Source organism: Taudactylus pleione, unplaced genomic scaffold (genome assembly GCF_031769625.1).
Source record: "Taudactylus pleione unplaced genomic scaffold, aTauple2 ptg000559l, whole genome shotgun sequence".
Taxonomy (NCBI): domain Eukaryota; kingdom Metazoa; phylum Chordata; class Amphibia; order Anura; family Myobatrachidae; genus Taudactylus; species Taudactylus pleione.
In genome coordinates, this window is record NW_028284961.1 from 736623 (window position 1) to 757016 (window position 20394).

At 45.1% G+C, this 20394-nt stretch overlaps 1 protein-coding gene across 3 annotated transcripts in view; it reads left to right on the top strand.

Annotated features, from left to right (window-relative positions):
* The window catches only part of LOC148481838 (uncharacterized), a 118521-nt gene that overhangs the window by 12510 nt on the left and 85617 nt on the right, over window positions 1–20394 (top strand). The window contains exon 1 of one of the 3 annotated variants that reach the window (XM_088452933.1): window positions 8709–8833. The exons of the other annotated variants lie outside the window; for them this stretch is intronic. Coding sequence (XP_088309059.1) covers window positions 8825–8833 — 9 coding nt within the window. The 5' untranslated portion in view covers window positions 8709–8824. Of the gene's footprint in view, window positions 1–8708; window positions 8834–20394 lie in introns of those variants that run through there. 3 annotated transcript variants of the gene reach the window in all.

The window sequence follows — 20394 nt, forward strand, 5'->3', positions numbered from 1 at the left end:
CACGTGCTGACTACAAAATAAACTTTATTGATAACAAGAACCAGCGGATCTCAGTGCGGCATGTAGGTTGTAGCGGGAGAGCAGGCCAGCCTCTTTTGTAGTGTCGGTGGTGGGCAGTAGCAGTGGCCCACACCTTTCACTCAAGGGGGAAGTATGGGGTTGAATGCTATGCAGCGGCTGTAGGAGTGGACACCCCCCCCTGGTCTGCCAGTCTCCAGGCCCAGGACTCCAGTGATGGCAGCCCCCCCTTGATGGTGGTCCTCCCTGCCCATGTGGGTTACACTACATGGGCAAGACAGAGAGGCAATTTAAGGAGCATATGGCTCAACACTGCTCAACACCAGCCATCAATACAGACTCTAGTGAACAACCTGTGGCTTGCTACTTTGCTCAAGCCCAACATGGGATGGCTATACTCTGTTATCGTGTGATTGATCAGTTTCCTGTGTCATTATGTAGTGGTAATAGGATTATCAAACTACTGCAACTTGAGTCCAGATGGATTTTTTGCTTGACATTGTAGCCCCCGGGGGGCTTGGACGAATCGCTGGGGTTAAACTGTTATTTGTATAACCTTTTGCAAGTGCTTTTTCTTTGTAGGTTAGTTTTAGACTTACCTTATTTCATATATATATATAGATATATATATATATATATATTAGGGGTGTGCACCGGCCACTTTTCGTGTTTTGTGTTTTGGTTTTGGATCTGGATCTTTCTTCGTGTTTTGGATCTGGATTGGTTTTGCCAAAACCACCCTTCCGTGTTTTGGGTTCTGGGTTTTGTGTTTTGGATCTGTATTTTTTTGAAAAAAAGCATAAAAACAGCTAAAATCACAGAATTTGTAGGTTTTTCTGCTCCTATGCTATTATTAACCTCAATAACCTTAATTTCCACTCATTTCCAGTCTATTCTGGACACCTCACACCTCACAATAGTGTTTTTATGTCCAAAAGGTTGCACCGAGGTAGCTGGATGACTATGCTAAGCGACACGAGTGGGCGGCACAAACACGTGACCCATCTAGGCGTGATACTGCAGTGGCAGACAGGATGGCAGTTTGAAAAACTAGGCCCCAAACTGTACATAATGCAAAGAAAAAAAAGAGGTGCAAGATGGAATTGTCCTTGGGCCCTCCCACCCACCCTTATGTTGTATAAACAGGACATGCACACTTTAACAAACCAATCATTTCAGCGCCAGGGTCTGCCACACAACTGTGGCTGAAATGATTGGTTCGTTTGGGCCCCCACAAAACAAGCTGGCAATTAATGTGTCCCTGCACAAACTGGCTCTACGGAGGCAAGATGTCATCCTCATCCTCCTCATCCACCGATTCCTCACCCTCTTCAGTGTGTACATCCTCATCCTCACAAAGTATTAACTCGTCCCCACTTGAATCCACCACCACAGGTCCCTCTGTACGTTCTGGAGGCTGGTCTCCCTGGAAGAGCTGATAATTCATTTTGATGAACATCATCTTCTCCACATTCTGTGGAAGCAACCTCCTACGCCTTTAGCTGACAAGGTTCCCGGCTGCACTAAACACTCTTTCGGAGTACACACTGGAGGGGGGGCAACTCAGGTAAAATAGAGTCAGTTTGTACAGGGGCCTCCAAATTGCCTCTTTTTCCTGCCAGTACAGGTATGGACTGTCTGACATGCCTACTTGGATGCTGTCACCGATGTAATCCTCCACCATTCTGTCAATGGTGACAGTATCATATGCAGTGACAGTAGACATGTCAGAAATTGTTGCCAGGTCCTTCAGTCCGGACCAGATGTCCAAACTTGGTCCTGCCTGCCCTGCATCACCACCAGCGGGTTGCTTAGGATACCTAAGTTTTTTTCTGGCAGCCCCAGTTGCGGGAGAAAATGAAGAAGGAGCTGTTGACGTGTCACGTTCCGCTTCAGCTGACAGTGTGTTCACCAGCAGGTCTTTGCACCTCTGCAGGCTTGTGTCGGCCAGAAAGAGAGACACCACATAGGCTTTAAACCTAGGATCGAGCACGGTGGCCAAAATGTAGTGGTCTGATTTCAACAGATTGACCACCCTGGAATCCTGGCAAAGCGAATGAAGGGCTTCATCCACAAGTCCCACATGCCGAGCGGAATCGCTCCGTCTTAGCTCCTCCTTCACTTTCTCCAGCTGCTTCTGCAAAAGCCTGATGAGGGGAATGACCTGACTCAAGCTGGCAGTGTCTGAACTGACTTCACGTGTGGCAAGTTCGAAGGGCTGGAGAACCTTGCACAACACGGAAATCATTCTCCACTGCGCTTGAGTCAGGTGCATACCCCCTCCTTTGCCTATGTCATAGGTGGATGTATAGGCTTGAATGGCCTTTTGCTGCTCCTCCATCCTCTGAAGCATATAGAGGGTTGAGTTCCACCGCGTCACAACCTCTTGCTTCAGGTGATGGTGGGGCAGGTTCAAGAGTGTTTGCTGGCGCTCCAGTCTTCGGCACGCAGTCGCTGAATGGCGAAAGTGGCCTGAAAATTTTCGGGCCACCCAAAGCGTCTCCTGCACGCCCCTGTCGCTTTTCAGAAAATTCTGCACCACCAAGTTTATTGTGTGAGCAAAACATGGGACGTGCTGGAATTTGCCCAGATGTAATGCCCGCACAATATTGGTGGTGTTGTCAGATATCACAAATCCCCAGGAGAGTCTAAGTGGGGTAAGCCACTGGGCGATGATTTCCCTCAGTTTCTCTAAGAGGTTGTCGGCGGTGTGCCTCTTACTGAAACCGGTGATACACAGCGTAGCCTGCCTTGGAACGAGCTGGCGTTTCTGAGATGCTGCGACTGGTGACGCTGCTGCTGTTGCTGCGTAAGGTGATACATCTACCCAGTGGGCTGTCACAGTCATATAGTCCTTAGTCTGCCCTGTTCCACTTGTCCACATGTCCGTGGTTAAGTGGACATTGGGTACAACGGCATTTTTCAGGACACTGAGGACACTTTTTCTGACGTTTCTGTACAGTCTCGGTATCGCCTGCCTAGTGAAGTGGAATCTAGACGGGATTTGGAACCGGGGACACACTACCTCCATCAATTGTCTAAATCCCACTGCACTAATGGCGGATACCGGACGCACGTCTAACACCAACATAGCAGTCAAGGCCTCAGTTATACGTTTTGCTTCAGGATGACTGCTGTCGTACTTCATCCTCCTCGCTAAGGACTGTTGGAGGGTCAATTGTTTAGTAAAAGTAGTGGTGTTCCTACTTCCTCTCTGGGATGATGAACGACTCCCAGCAGCAGCAACAGCAGCAGCGGCAGCAGGAGGCGTAGCAATGCAGGATCCTCCGGAGGAATCCGGGATAGGAGAGTCAGTCATGCCAGTGACATGGCCTGCAGGACTACTTCCGATCCTGACTAAGGAGGAAATTGACGAGGAGGGAGTTGACGGTGTGGTTTGCAGGCACTTGGATACAACAGGACAACGGGATTTAGGTGTCCCTGGACTGCTTACGGTCTTAGCCAAAGTTTCTGAACTTGACAGTAACTTATTATGAACGCGCTGCAGGTGCCGTATAAGGGAGGATGTTCCTAGGTGGTTAACGTCCCTACCCCTACTTATTCCACCTTTACATAAGGTACATATGGCAAGACAGTTGTTGTCCGGATTTGGATAGAAATATTGCCAGACCAAAGAGGTGGAATGTTTGGTCTTCTGCCCAGGCATGACCGTGATGGGCTTTTTCATCCCACGGACAACAACTGTCTCCCCCGGAGACTGATTTAAACAAACCACATCACCATCAGAATCCTCCTCGCCAACTTCCTCCTCAGCGCCAGCTGCACCAGTATCCTCATCCTGTTGTACTTCAACAGTGACATCTTCAATTTGCATATCAGCAAGTGGACTGTGGGTGCTCCTTTCAGCACTTGCAGGGGGCGTGCAAATGGTGGAAAGAGCCTCCTCTTCCCGTCCAGTGCTGGGAAGGTCAGGCATCGCAACCACCACCACACTTGGACTCTCCTTGGGGATTTGTGATATCTTCTTAGAAAGCACAGTTCTTCGCTGTGCTTTTGCCAGCTTAACTCTTTTGATTTTTTTAGTGGGAGGAGGGCTTCCATCGCCATGTGAAGCTGAACCACTAGTCATGAACATACTAGGGATCGACCTTAGCCGTTCCTTGCCACTCCGTGTCGTAAATGGCATATTGGCAAGTTTACGTTTCTCTTCAGCTGATTTAAATGTTTTTTTCAAGGTCATTTTCCTGAACTTTGTCATTTGGGATTGTATGTGCCCTCTATTATGACATTGGGCATCGGCCTTGGCAGACGACGTTGATGGCATGTTATCGTCTATGTCATGACTAGTGGCAGCAGCTTCAGCACTAGGAGGAAGTGGTTCTTGATCTTTCTCTATCTTATTTTTATCGGACAAAGTTTGGTCCTCCATTTATGTTATATCGATTTGATATATACGTGCGGCTAAACACAGAAAATATATTTTTATTTTTGCTGGAGAGTAGAGCACTTTGTGGGTTACACCAGCCTTTAAGAAATGAGCCAGCCGGCTCTTTACTTATGGGACACAGGCGCACGCTTGGCGCTGCTCCTTTGTTGATGCACGTGCGGCTACTGCGCACACAATTCACAAACACAGAAAATAAATATTTTTTTGGTTTGGACTGGAGTGTACTTTGGGGGTTACAGCACCCTTTAACGGTCAAGCCAGCTGGCCCTTTACTTATGACACAGGCGCACGCTTGGCACTACTTTGTTGATGCACGTGCGGCTACTGCGCACACAATTCACAAACACAGAAAATATATTTTTTTTGGTTTGGACTGGAGTGTACTTTGGGGGTTACAGCACCCTTTAACGGTCAAGCCAGCCGGCCCTTTAGGCGCACGCTTGGCACTACTTTGTTGATGCACGTGCGGCTACTGCGCACACAATTCACAAACACAGAAAAAAATTTTTTTTTGGTTTGGACTGGAGTGTACTTTGGGGGTTACAGCACCCTTTAACGGTCAAGCCAGCCGGCCCTTTACTTATGACACAGGCGCACGCTTGGCACTACTTTCTGATGCACGTGCGGCTACTGCGCACACAATTCACAAACACAGAAAATATTTTTTTTTTTGGTTTGGACTTGAGTGTACTTTAGGGGTTACAGCACCCTTTAACGGTCAAGCCAGCCGGCCCTTTACTTATGACACAGGCGCACGCTTGGCACTACTTTCTGATGCACGTGCGGCTACTGCGCACACAATTCACAAACACAGAAAATAATTTTTTTTTTAGTTTGGACTGGAGTGTACTTTGTGGGTTACAGCACCCTTTAACGGTCAAGCCAGCCACCCCTTTACTTATGACACAGGCGCACGCTTGGCACTACTTTGTTGATGCACGTGCGGCTACTGCGCACACAATTCACAAACACAGAAAATATTTTTTTTTTGGTTTGGACTGGAGTGTACTTTGTGGGTTACAGCACCCTTTGACGGTCAAGCCAGTCGGCCCTTTACTTATGACACAGGCGCACGCTTGGCACTACTTTGTTGATGCACGTGCGGCTACTGCGCACACAATTCACAAACACAGAAAATAATTTTTTTTTTGGTTTGGACTGGAGTGTACTTTGGGGGTTACAGCACCCTTTAACGGTCAAGCCAGCCGGCCCTTTTCTTATGACACAGGCGCACGCTTGGCACTACTTTCTGATGCACGTGCGGCTACTGCGCACACAATTCACAAACACAGAAAATAATTTTTTTTTTAGTTTGGACTGGAGTGTACTTTGTGGGTTACAGCACCCTTTAACGGTCAAGCCAGCCGGCCCTTTACTTATGACACAGGCGCACGCTTGGCACTACTTTGTTGATGCACGTGCGGCTACTGCGCACACAATTCACAAACACAGAAAATATTTTTTTTTTGGTTTGGACTGGAGTGTACTTTGTGGGTTACAGCACCCTTTGACGGTCAAGCCAGCCGGCCCTTTACTTATGACACAGGCGCACGCTTGGCACTACTTTGTTGATGCACGTGCGGCTACTGCGCACACATTGATGCACGTGCGGCTACTGCGCACACAATTCACAAACACAGAAAATATTTATTTTTTGGTTTGGACTGGAGTGTACTTTGGGGGTTACAGCACCCTTTAACGGTCAAGCCAGCCGGCCCTTTACTTATGACACAGGCGCACGCTTGGCACTACTTTGTTGATGCACGTGCGGCTACTGCGCACACAATTCACAAACACAGAAAATATATTTTTTTTGGTTTGGACTGGAGTGTACTTTGGGGGTTACAGCACCCTTTAACGGTCAAGCCAGCCGGCCCTTTAGGCGCACGCTTGGCACTACTTTGTTGATGCACGTGCGGCTACTGCGCACACAATTCACAAACACAGAAATAATTTTTTTTTTGGTTTGGACTGGAGTGTACTTTGGGGGTTACAGCACCCTTTAACGGTCAAGCCAGCCGGCTCTTTACTTATGACACAGGCGCACGCTTGGCACTACTTTATTGATGCACGTGCGGCTACTGCGCACACAATTCACAAACACAGAAAATATTTATTTTTTGGTTTGGACTGGAGTGTACTTTGGGGGTTACAGCACCCTTTAACGGTCAAGCCAGCCAGCCCTTTACTTATGACACAGGCGCACGCTTGGCACTACTTTGTTGATGCACGTGCGGCTACTGCGCACACAATTCACAAACACAGAAAATATATTTTTTTGGGTTTGGACTGGAGTGTACTTTGGGGGTTACAGCACCCTTTAACGGTCAAGCCAGCCGGCCCTTTAGGCGCACGCTTGGCACTACTTTGTTGATGCACGTGCGGCTACTGCGCACACAATTCACAAACACAGAAAATAATTTTTTTTTTGGTTTGGACTGGAGTGTACTTTGGGGGTTACAGCACCCTTTAATGGTCAAGCCAGCCGGCCCTTTACTTATGACACAGGCGCACGCTTGGCACTACTTTCTGATGCATGTGCGGCTACTGCGCACACAATTCACAAACACAGAAAATAATTTTTTTTTTGGTTTGGACTGGAGTGTACTTTGGGGGTTACAGCACTCTTTAACGGTCAAGCCAGCCGGCCCTTTACTTATGACACAGGCGCACGCTTGGCACTACTTTGTTGATGCACGTGCGGCTACTGCGCACACAATTCACAAACACAGAAAATATATATTTTTTTGGTTTGGACTGGAGTGTACTTTGGGGGTTACAGCACCCTTTAACGGTCAAGCCAGCCGGCCCTTTACTTATGACACAGGCGCACGCTTGGCACTACTTTGTTGATGCACGTGCGGCTACTGCGCACACAATTCACAAACACACAAAAAATATTATTTTTTTAGCACTTGGGGGGAGCACCCCTGATGGACAGAGCACCCCCTGGACAACACTACAGCACCCCTTTAGGACTGGGACACTGCACAGGACTTTGGAGTGTACACAGCCCCTATGGAGAACTGACTGCACAACACAGTCCAGCCAGCCCCTATGGACTTTGAAGTAGTGGACAGCAGCAGCACAGCGCAGCACAGCACAGCACAACACTACTCTGCACTACACTACACTACACAGCCCAGCCAACCCTAACTCCCACCCTCCCTCTTCACTGTCCACAGCCGAGTGAGAAAATGGCGCCGACGCGGGTACCTTATATAGGATCCAAAACCCGCGAGACTCGTAAGGCGGGATGATGACGTTTTGCCTCGATTTCAGATCCGAGTCAGGCGGGAAAAGTCGAGCCTGACTCGGATCGGACTCGGATCGGGGGGGCTCGGGGGGGTTCGGATTTCAGAAATCCGAACCCGCTCACCCCTAATATATATATATATTGTCTTCAGAGGAAAGATGCAATGCAGCAGCTCCTGTTAGAAACAGGGCCAGATAATTGCATCATTAGACACCACCTCTCGCTGCATGATGCTGCGTTATGTAATTCATTAGTGTATGGGAGGGGATGGAGCCAAAATGACACCTTTGAATCAAGACATTATGCCACAAATGGATGAATCTCTGATTGTGGTCAGGCTGGAGTTTTTAGGTATTAGAATCCCCCCCTGTGTGCACCACTGTATATAATGTATAAACTCTCCATTCTAGAAGAGAGTCTTTGGGCACATCCACCCACTATGGAGGATCAGATAGAATGCATGCACAGCAGCACTTTCCTTCCAGGGGTCACCGTGACATCAGTGATTCTCCGTGTGTGCACGGTCTAATGGACAGACTCCGGTGTAATGCACATGTGCAACAGTATGTCTGCTTAAGTGCATGACAAGGGGACCTGGCAGTGTCTGGAAGGCTTCGCTGAAGCCGGTAAGGCACCGCCGGGTCTCTATTGCCTGAAGTGGGGACCGCATCATGCTCGCAATCTAAAAGATAGTGAGAGTGATACTTGACAAACAGCTGTTATCTTAGATTACCACTGTTTGTTAAATCCAGAAACCTGGCATAACCCCTATAGCGAGAGCTAAAGAGTTTATGCATCGATGATAAATGGGAACCTAAATATTCCTTGGAATGCACTGAGCAATGTGGTGACTTATGCTGAGATAAACCAGTTACATATTTAGCTTTCCCTGTATGTTAGCGCCTCCTGCAGGTAGCAGCTGTAACTGTAATGTGTGCTGTATTGTCAGGAGATAGCACAGACAGCAAGAATGAACCAAACTGAAAGAGAAAGTAACATTGTATTACTCTCCGTCCTGCCATGTAATCATGCGACACTGAGGTTTATACAGCGACACTGAGGAAATACAGCGACACACCTCACATTTCTCAGCAATCGTGAAGAAATAAAGCATAGGAAACATACTCCTGTAAAAATACGTCATGAGTAAGGTGAGTGTGTTATCCAGTGTATTCCTAGGAGAGTGGTCAGCATTGCTACCTCATAGGGCTGGGGTCATGGGTTCAATTCTGAACAAGGGGCCTAGCTGATTGGAGATTGTGTCCCCCCCTTGTTTAGATGGGTTTTCTCTGGGTAATGAAGTTAACTCCCACACTCTACTGGCACACTGACAGGTTATACTGATAGGTTATACTGACAGGCTATACTGACAGGCTATACTGATAGGTTATACTGACAGGCTATACTGATAGGTTATACTGACAGGTTATACTGATAGGCTATACTGATAGGCTATACTGATAGGTTATACTGACAGGTTATACTGACAGGTTATACTGATAGGTTATACTGACAGGTTATACTGATAGGTTATACTGACAGGTTATACTGACAGGTTATACTGACAGGTTATACTGATAGGTTATACTGACAGGTTATACTGATAGGTTATACTGACAGGTTATACTGACAGGTTATACTGATAAGTTATACTGACAGGTTATACTGATAGGTTATACTGATAGGCTATACTGATAGGTTATACTGATAGGCTATACTGATAGGTTATACTGACAGGTTATACTGACAGGTTATACTGATAGGTTATACTGACAGGTTATACTGATAGGTTATACTGACAGGTTATACTGACAGGTTATACTGACAGGTTATACTGATAGGTTATACTGACAGGTTATACTGATAGGTTATACTGACAGGTTATACTGACAGGTTATACTGATAAGTTATACTGACAGGTTATACTGATAGGTTATACTGATAGGCTATACTGATAGGTTATACTGATAGGCTATACTGATAGGTTATACTGACAGGTTATACTGACAGGCTATACTGACAGGCTATACTGATAGGCTATACTGATAGGTTATACTGACAGGCTATACTGACAGGTTATACTGATAGGTTATACTGACAGGCTATACTGACAGGCTATACTGATAGGTTATACTGATAGGTTATACTGACAGGCTATACTGACAGGCTATACTGATAGGTTATACTGACAGGTTATACTGACAGGCTATACTGACAGGCTATACTGATAGGTTATACTGACAGGTTATACTGATAGGTTATACTGACAGGCTATACTGATAGGTTATACTGACAGGCTATACTGATAGGTTATACTGACAGGCTATACTGATAGGCTATACTGATAGGCTATACTGATAGGTTATACTGACAGGTTATACTGACAGGTTATACTGATAGGTTATACTGACAGGTTATACTGATAGGTTATACTGACAGGTTATACTGACAGGTTATACTGACAGGTTATACTGATAGGTTATACTGACAGGTTATACTGACAGGTTATACTGACAGGTTATACTGACAGGTTATACTGATAAGTTATACTGACAGGTTATACTGATAGGTTATACTGATAGGCTATACTGATAGGTTATACTGACAGGCTATACTGACAGGCTATACTGATAGGCTATACTGATAGGTTATACTGACAGGTTATACTGACAGGCTATACTGACAGGCTATACTGATAGGCTATACTGATAGGTTATACTGACAGGCTATACTGACAGGTTATACTGATAGGTTATACTGACAGGCTATACTGACAGGCTATACTGATAGGTTATACTGATAGGTTATACTGACAGGCTATACTGACAGGCTATACTGACAGGTTATACTGATAGGTTATACTGATAGGTTATACTGACAGGTTATACTGATAGGTTACTTGGCTGCTGACAGAAAGGGAAGAGGGTAAAAGCCAAAAATCATGTAAAGTGTATTGAAAAAGCCAAGAGTCCACAATAAATATATTGAAATAATCAGAAATCATAGTAAAAGTATCAGAAAAGCGGGAAATCATAGTAAACGTATTAGAAAAGCCAGAAATCCAAGATTTGTTTTGAGCACAGATGTCACATGCTAACACAAACTCATGAACATCTTGAACCATGGATTGCTACCAAGCTGAACGGGAAAGTAACTTGGTTGTTATAGCGATGCCTTGGTGAGATGTGGCCTTTGGGCTGTGTAGCAGCCTTGGCAAGATGTTGCTGTTGTGTGACTTGTGCTGCCTGGTAGACACAACCAGCAGAATACTTAATTGCGCACCCTGGGTGCAGAGGTGCGGCTTGTGTCGCCAAGTTGACACAAGCAGTAGTACAATGGCTCGTAGACAATCGACGCTGTGGTGCGGCTTGTGCCACTGGGTTGACACAAGCAGCAGTACACTTGTTTGTGTACACTGGGTGCAGAGGTGAAGCTTGTGCTGCCGGGTTGACACAAGCAGCAGTATGCTGGCTTGTGTACACTAAACGCTGTGGTACGGTCTGTGCCACCTGGTTGGCAAAAATGGCAGATGACTGTAATGTGGACTGTGCAATCTGGATGACACAAATGGCAGGAGACTGAAATGTGGACCATGCCGCCTGGATGACACAAATGGCAGAAAACTGAATAAAGCAGGCAGGGAGACTGGATACTCGACTGGATACTGATAGGAGACTCACAGCAGAACCGGAAACACGTGAAAAGCTATAACCGGCATCAGAACAGCAAGGTAGAAAAAGGAGGATGCACAACTCCTGTTCCAGCAGATATGATGTCAGCCAGATGGGAGGACCGCCATCCAACAGGATGCAACTGCGGATTGTGACAATGAGGATTATCAATCTTACTGATAAAATATTTGAATGTGAAAAGGACATTCAACTTTTCATAAAGAAAATCTTTAAAAAAAAATTTGTGCACACAAAGATGTACCATCTGTAATTACTGGACATACACCCCAAATTTTTCAACAGAAGATCTTATGATGATACATATCCTGGAAGATCTAGAAACAGATGATGGTTAAAGGGTGATTCAAGACCTTATACCTTTGATCCATCCATCATTAAATCAAAATATTCCTTCTTCCTGATTTTAAATTATGTCCTCTTGTTAAAGTATTCCTGGACCTTGTGTCTAAAGATCTAGATAGACTTTTTGCTGAACAAGGGACATCAAAATATCAAGGAGATAAATTAACAAGAGGATATAGAATTGTGAGGTTCTGAATTTGTTGTGGACCCGGGGTGGTGATAGAAGCAGACACAGGAGCAGACTTAAATGAAAAAGTGGGGTTTTAATAAGGGACTGAGAAGACATGGGAGTGGCAAACAAAAGTCCAGGTATAGCACTAAAGTGCACTTGATAATTGTTGTGAGGGTTAATGAACAAATGTCCAGGTAGTGACAGGCCGAACAGTCCAGTATAGGTATGGTGAGCTAAAACAGAATGCAGGCTTGATGAGCTGTAAGTGAATGCAGGTTTGGTGAGCTGTAGCTGATGCAGACAGAGGTAGTGAAGTCCAGCTGGGAGTAAAATGAAGCAAGGTGCAGGGAAACAGCAGGTTCAGGTACTCAGGCAGGTAGAAAGGTATATGGAGGAGGTAGGGGAATCCAGCAGGGTTTGGAGCAGGTTAGGAAAGCAGGCTTAGGCAATGAATCCAATAGACAGGTTTAAGCACAGGAACACTATTTCTCAGCTCTCGCAGAGAAACACGTTGCACTGGCAATGCAATTGAGCTCTGAACTCCCTTAAATCCCCAGTGCTCAGCCGTGACTGGTCAGAGAGGAGCATGTGACACACCAGGATAGGGCAACTAGGTCACATGTCCGGAGGCAAGATGGCGGCACCCATGCCAGAATGGAACGGAAGCACCACCAGGCCTAACCAGACCAGTGTGACAGTATGCCCCCACAGAACCACGCACAGCCAATGCTCTTCGCCAGGCACCACCGCCACTGCCAGACGCCCCTCGCCATAGCGTCCTCACAGGTATTACCCGTCGACTACCATGCCGAGAGACCCTGGTCGTGACAAGAATAGCCTAAAAATAGATCTATAAATGGGAATATACCATAATTAAACCAGGAATATTGTGTTATGGCCTAGACCAACATAAGTGAATGAACTTGAAAGGCAACTCAGAGACCAATTATACTATAGAGTTCTCTCATTTAACCCTACTTCAAATTTTCACAGGATTTATACAAACATGATCTGTAAGGTGCTGGTAGATGGAGTGATAAATAAAAAGGATTTTGATTTTCTCAAACAGACAATCCTAAAATACTAACTTTATATTTACTACCCAAAGTCCATAAAAAAATGATACATCACCACCTGGTCGACCTATTGTCTTTGGGGTAGGAAGCCTGACGCAGAAGGCCAGTGTATTCATGAATCAATATCTGAGACAATATGTATTGACACTGCCCTCATATGTCAGAGGTATCATGGAACATCCTAATCAAGTTACACGATCTCACAGTTAATTCAGGAGTTTGGTTAGTGACCTATGATGTAAAGAGCTTGTATTCGAGTATACATGCAAAGGACTGGAGGCATCTAAATATTTTCTTGATATGAGCAGAAAACAAGAAATGAAGACCGATATATAGATGATATTACTCTTTACTCTCTCTACTGGAATTTATATTCATCAAAAATTATTTCACTTGCTATGACATATTTTATCTCCAGGTTAGAGGGATGGCGATGGAGAAGAAATGTGCCCCCATGTACGTCAACCTCTACCTGGGGTGGTGGGAGAGAGAGTGCGTCTTCATTGAGAATCATGAAGAATACACAGACCATATCCTTCTATACCTCTGGTATATAGACGATAATATAATATTGTGGGGAATCGAGAAAGATCTTCTTGATTCATTTATAACCACACTGATTAAAAATAACTTAAATTTAAGACTTATAGGTGAAGCTAGCCAACAATTGGTACATTTTCTTGATTTGACAATCAAAATTGATAACAATGGACATATAACTGATATTTTCAGGAAACAAACAGCTACAAACAGTACTCCACAAGCTCACATTTGTCAGCAACAATAAAAGGAATCCCGAGAGGGGAATTATTAAGGACCAAGACAAATTGTTCTTATGGAAACATCTATCGAGTGAGAGAACATCAACTCTGCAATAGGCTGAAACAGAGAGGATACAGTAATAGAATCATCAAAACTGCCCAATCAAATTTCAAAACCTACTCAAGGGACTCCCTCTTAATTCCTAAAGTTAACACCAAAACACAGGAACCTGTGAGGTAAATTGGGACTTTTAACAACAAATGGCATGAGCTTAACACTATATTACAAAAACACTGGTCTATTCTACAAACAGATCAAGATTTGGAAAATATAGTTCCCAAAAAAGTTCAAACATGTTGGAGACGGTCTAGAAATCTTAGGGACTGGTTGGTATAGAGCCATTTACCTTTCCTGAAAAAAATCTTGTTATCCTATCAAAGGCTCCTACAGCTGTAAACAATGCAAGGCCTGCAAGTTCATGGTAACAAAACAGTATTTCCATGATAGATATAGTAAGAAATGGATAATAAATAACTATATTAATTCCTACTTGGCTGGTGTAGTGTACCAATTGGAATGCCCATGTGGCAAAAGGTGCATAGGGTAGACTGTCAGTCCACAGAAAGTGAGGCTATTAGAGCATATAAATAACATCAGAAATGCAAAAAAAGATAAAGCCAATTTTAAAAAATGTTTATACCATCATGAAGGTAATCCGAAAAGATAACAGGCCTTTGGTATGAAACAAGTACAACTTGGCATTAGAGGCGGAGACATGGATAATGAGTTATTAAAATATGAAACAAAAATTATCTTTCATCATGAAAAACTTGAATCCAAGTGGATTGAATAAATGCAACAGCTATTTACCATTTTTATGAAAGACTGTGACATAATGATGGCTACATACTGCAGATATAATCTATCACTTCCTTTAAAACATTTCTCTTTGAGACTGAGTTTTAATCTCTCTGGAATATAAATATGACCAACTAATTCAATTACTAGATATTATATTGTCAGCTTCTACATGACGGATCTTGTACAGCTTTTAGTATCATTTGCATAGAGTAAGATTATATGATATTAAATTAGGTTTAGGATAGCCATGGCATAATTTTTGCTGTATTTATTGACTGTCTGATCCTGACACTTTTACAGAATAATTCTGGTTCCTCCAATGGGCATGTTCTAACTCTACATAACATGATAATAGTTTTTTCGACATGCAGTTTTATATGTGTATTTATCATACTAGTCACAACATTTACGATAATTTGGATTGATGAGAAGATTTTATGTGGTTCTATATTATATATCACATATTTCACAATATTACGATTTCACAATTTTACAATTTTATGATCTTTGAAATTCATAAATGTATCACATGGTTCTTCTTATTTTTATTTATTTTTTTGGATTTTTTATCTGGGTTGACACATTTTTTATGTTAATATATGTTTAGGCACTATTTAGGTCACTATATGTCCCTTAATGGACCCTTATTATGTATCACTTTTATTTTTTGGTCTAACACAAAAATTCTTATTTATTGGTCACTCACACTTTCTACTAGTCACTTTTGCACTATAACACTGGGGAACAGTCAATCTGTTACCAGGGATTTAAGAGTCGATTTCGATTAATTTTGTAGTTTGGATCATGAATATGCCATGCTTATTTTTCAATTGGCTCTAGTTTTTGAGTTATGCACATGTCTTTAATATTTATGAAAAACTAAATTAAACAAAAAAAAAATTGAAAATATATTTTTTTTATTCAGATTAAATTTGATTCATAAAATGTTATAAAAAGACCCAGGATAATTATATACATAAGTGTTAGGAAACTATGAGAACCACTTTTGTAGGATTTTCTTTTGTATTCTAGTTGCGATCAGTCCCTCTGCAGACCCCAACAGTAATCGCCCATCATGTGACAATCCCACCTTCCTTAATATCTTTTTTCCATTAACTGAACATCAGTTTTCGTTTAAATCTCCTAGATTGGACAGAAAGTGATCTAAATGGATGTACGAAAAATGTACTATAATACTCATGTTGGCACCTACTTTCTTTAAATATTTTATCATGTTGTGGACTAATTCATGATAGTTGTCTGCCTTGTGATTGCCTGAAAAAATTTGAATGACAGACACATAACTCAGCCATGCTTCAGATTCTGTTATTCATAAATGTGGTAAAATTTGGATCCTTCACCAGTTTCTGTATCTGTTGGCCATCAAAAATTCCTGCCTTTAAGTTTTCAATACTAAGAGATGGAAATGTTCTACAAATATATGTGAAACAATCGCCTGACTTGTCCAATGCTTTTACAAATTGTTTCATTAAACCCAATTTGATATGAAGAGGCGGCAGTATGATTTTTTTCCTGTAAATTAAGGGATCATGAATGATGTTGGCTTCTCCTACAGTTATAACTTCTCTTGGAGGCCATACAGTTTGCTGCCAGTGCTTTTGTTTTGCACGATTATCCCATAAGCATATGTAACAAGGGGCCTGATTCAGACCCACTCGCAAGCGGCTGTCCGCTCGCAAGTGGGTCGATGTTCTGCACTGAGCATGCGCACGACGGAGGGAGCTCCGTCGTGCGCATGCGCCAGACGCGACGAGCGAAGGACTTTCCTTCGCTCGTTGTGTCTGATCAAAGGGGGCGTGCTGTCGATGTTGATTGACAGCACGCCCCCTTTGTTGGGCGTGCCGGGGGCATGCCTCCCTGACGGGGGCGTTCCTAAGGGAACGCCTACCGTCAGAAGCCGGCCCACTGACATCACTAGTGATGCACGCTCGTATAGGCTGTGGGTGGTGACCCATAGCTATACGAGCATCCAGGAGGACGCTCCATAGTTATGGAGGACGGCCCTCATTCAGAGCGTGCGCTCTGCTCAGAGCGTACGGCTCTGAATGAGGGCCAAGGATACTTAGTAGATCCACTTTGCTGCCCAAGAAGAATGTTTACCATTTTTTAAATCGACACAAACAGACCACTGATGCTGAGAATAAGCATTTTTTTCTAAGACTAACTTGATATTTTCATTTAAGTTTTGTTGAATGACCGATAGGAATCGACGCAAATTTATTCCCATTGTGCAGTAATACACATTTTAAGTCTTCTGTTCAATATTCTGGTAAGCTCATCATCTGGAGAAGTTCCTGAATATTGTTACAATACAAAAGATTGTTATCTTGGCTAAAGAACGGCAGTATGGTTTGCTCTCTAATTCAATACAACGTTATACAACGTTATAGTAACATCCGGCTCAAGACTGTGCTTTTCTTGAAGTCTGGATGCTAAAAGCTCAGCTCCTATTTCAATAAATTCAAGTCATGAATTAAATCGTTTAGTTCCTTTTGAGAAAATTTGTTTGGAGTAGAGGAACATTCTTCAAACTCACGTTCATCTGTGTTGTCACTTGCACTGGATGTAATTAACATTTCCACATCATCACATTCAACTTCGCACAATGATGGCACAGGCAAATCTTCACTATGTGGTATCGGTTGTTTTGCAGAATTCATACTTGGGTATTCCCATTTTCATTTCTTCAATCGATTCATACCCTTCACATTTACAGCACAAAAATAGCAGCCACTCAAGTGATCTTTTGGCTCACACCTCATCATAGGTATGCCGAAATTAAGTCCTTTTCGATCACCCTTAGTCCAATTGCAGAGTGATTCCACACAGGTTTTACAAATTTTATGAGGCTTATGCTGGCTTATGTGACATCCAAAATAAGCCTGATACGCTTGTTTTACAAATACATCTATATTTTTTTCTTTCTTTTGCAACACTATAGTTGCCACAAATATAACAAAAAACATCAGGGTTGTTAGTAAACCATATCCGAGAAGAACTAATTTTTACGGTGAAAACTCCCAACAATAGCCGAGGATGTACTGAACAAAACAACCCCAACCAGTGGGATATTGGTTGTGGTGGGATATAGAGAGTGTTGAACAAAGGAACTGTCACAAGCCGCAGTCATCTCCTGTTGGATAGCGATTCTCACAGGCTGGTTGCTGGGAGATGGAGACGCTGACATCATCGTTGCTGAGACAGGATTGGTGCGTCTTCCTTTTTCTACCCTGCTGGTGCCTTGCTCAGGTGCCGGTGATAGCATTTCTCCTGTTTCCAGTTTTGCTGTGAGTCTCCTGTTTCCAGTCGAGTATCCAGTCTCCCTGTCTGCCTTGTTCAGCTCCTGCCGTTTGTGTCACCAAGGCGGCACGGTCCGCATTACAGTCATCTGCCGCTTGTGTCATCCTGGTGGCACGGTCCACATTTCAGTCTTCTGCCGCTTGTGTAAAATTGGCGGCATAAGCTGCACCTCTGCACAAATTGTACACAACTAGTGTACTGCTGCTTGTGTCAACTCGGCGGCACAAGCCGCACCTCTACACAAATTGTAATCAAGCCAGTGTACTGCCACTTGTGTAAACCCAGCGACACAAGTCGCACTTTTGCATCGTGTTTGCGAGCTAGTGTACTGCTGCTTGTGTCAACCCAGTGGCACAAACCACACAGCCCAAAGGCCGCATCTTGCTTCACGGCCCAAAAGCCGCATTTTGTTCTACTGCCCACAGGCCACAACTAGCCAAGGCTTACCATCCCTCAAGGTTGCTTCATGGACCAAAGGCCGCATTTTGTTCTATGGCCCACGGGCCATATGTTGCCAAGGTTTTCCAGCCCTGAAGGCTGCTTCACAGCCAAAGCTTACCAAGCATTCCAGCCCCCAATGCTGTTGCAGAACTTACCTATATATATATCATAACAATATCAACCTTCAATTATTAAGTATCAATTGTCTAAACTATCAATTATCAATAATCAATTATCAACTATCCATTCTTCTATCCTCAAAGGATACCTCAGCCATAATCCTTGCCAGGACCTACACTCTATTATATATTCAGCCTTGATTCCATCTAGGAATCATTACAGGAACAGGAGATGTGCTAACTGCGTCACTCTGTCCTCTGTGTTGCTCCTCTCTGTATGCTGGGAGGAGGCGTGGCTGTGGTCTGAGGATGTCCCAGCAGGCTCAGCAGTGCACTGCTCCTCTCTGTATGCTGGGAGGAGGCATGGCTGTGGTATGAGGACGTCCCAGCAGTGCATTGCTCCTCTCTGAATGCTGGGAGGAGGCATGGCTGTGGTCTGAGAATGTCCCAGCGGGCTCAGCAGTGCATTGCTCCTCTCTGTATGCTGGGAGGAGGCATGGCTGTGGTCTGAGAATGTCCCAGCAGGCTCAGCAGTGCATTGCTCATCTCTGTATGCTGGGAGGAGGCGTGGCTGTGGTCTGAGGATGTCCCAGCAGGCTCAGCAGTGCATTGCTCATCTCTGTATGCTGGGAGGAGGCGTGGCTGTGGTGTGAGGATGTCCCAGCAGGTTCAGCAGTGCACTGCTCCTCTTTGTTTGCTGGGAGGAGGCGTGGCTGTGGTGTGAGGATGTCCCAGCAGCCTCAGCAGTGCACTGCTCCTCTCTGTATGCTGGGAGGAGGCGTGGCTGTGGTCTGAGGATGTCCCAGCAGCCTCAGCAGTGCACTGCTCCTCTCTGTATGCTGGGAGGAGGCGTGGCTGTGGTCTGAGGATGTCCCAGCAGGCTCAGCAGTGCACTGCTCCTCTCTGTATGCTGGGAGGAGGCGTGGCTGTGGTGTGAGGATGTCCCAGCAGGCTCAGCAGTGCACTGCTCCTCTCTGTATGCTGGGAGGAGGCGTGGCTGTGGTCTGAGGATGTCCCAGCAGGCTCAGCAGTGCACTGCTCCTCTCTGTATGCTGGGAGGAGGCGTGGCTGTGGTCTGAGGATGTCCCAGCAGGCTCAGCAGTGCACTGCTCCTCTCTGTATGCTGGGAGGAGGCGTGGCTGTGGTCTGAGGATGTCCCAGCAGCCTCAGCACTGCACTGCTCCTCTCTGTATGCTAGGAGGAGGCGTGGCTGTGGTCTGAGGATGTCCCAGCAGGCTCAGCAGTGCACTGCTCCTCTCTGTATGCTGGGAGGAGGCGTGGCTGTGGTGTGAGGATGTCCCAGCAGGCTCAGCAGTGCACTGCTCCTCTCTGTATGCTGGGAGGAGGCGTGGCTGTGGTCTGAGGATGTCCCAGCAGGCTCAGCAGTGCATTGCTCCTCTCTGTATGCTGGGAGGAGGCGTGGCTGTTGTCTGAGGATGTCCCAGCAGGCTCAGCAGTGCATTGCTCCTCTCTGTATGCTGGGAGGAGGCGTGGCTGTGGTGTGAGGATGTCCCAGCAGGTTCAGCAGCGCACTGCTCCTCTTTGTTTGCTGGGAGGAGGCGTGGCTGTGGTGTGAGGATGTCCCAGCAGCCTCAGCAGTGCACTGCTCCTCTCTGTATGCTGGGAGGAGGCGTGGCTGTGGTCTGAGGATGTCCCAGCAGACTCAGCAGTGCATTGCTCCTCTCTGTATGCTGGGAGGAGGCGTGGCTGTGGTGTGAGGATGTCCCAGCAGGCTCAGCAGTGCACTGCTCCTCTCTGTATGCTGGGAGGAAGCATGGCTGTGGTCTGAGGATGTCCCAGCAGGCTTAGCAGTGCATTGCTCCTCTTTGTTTGCTGGGAGTAGACGTGGCTGTGGTCTGAGGATGTCCCAGCAGGCTAAGCAGTGCATTGCTCCTCTCTGTATGCTGCGGAGGAGGCGTGGCTGTG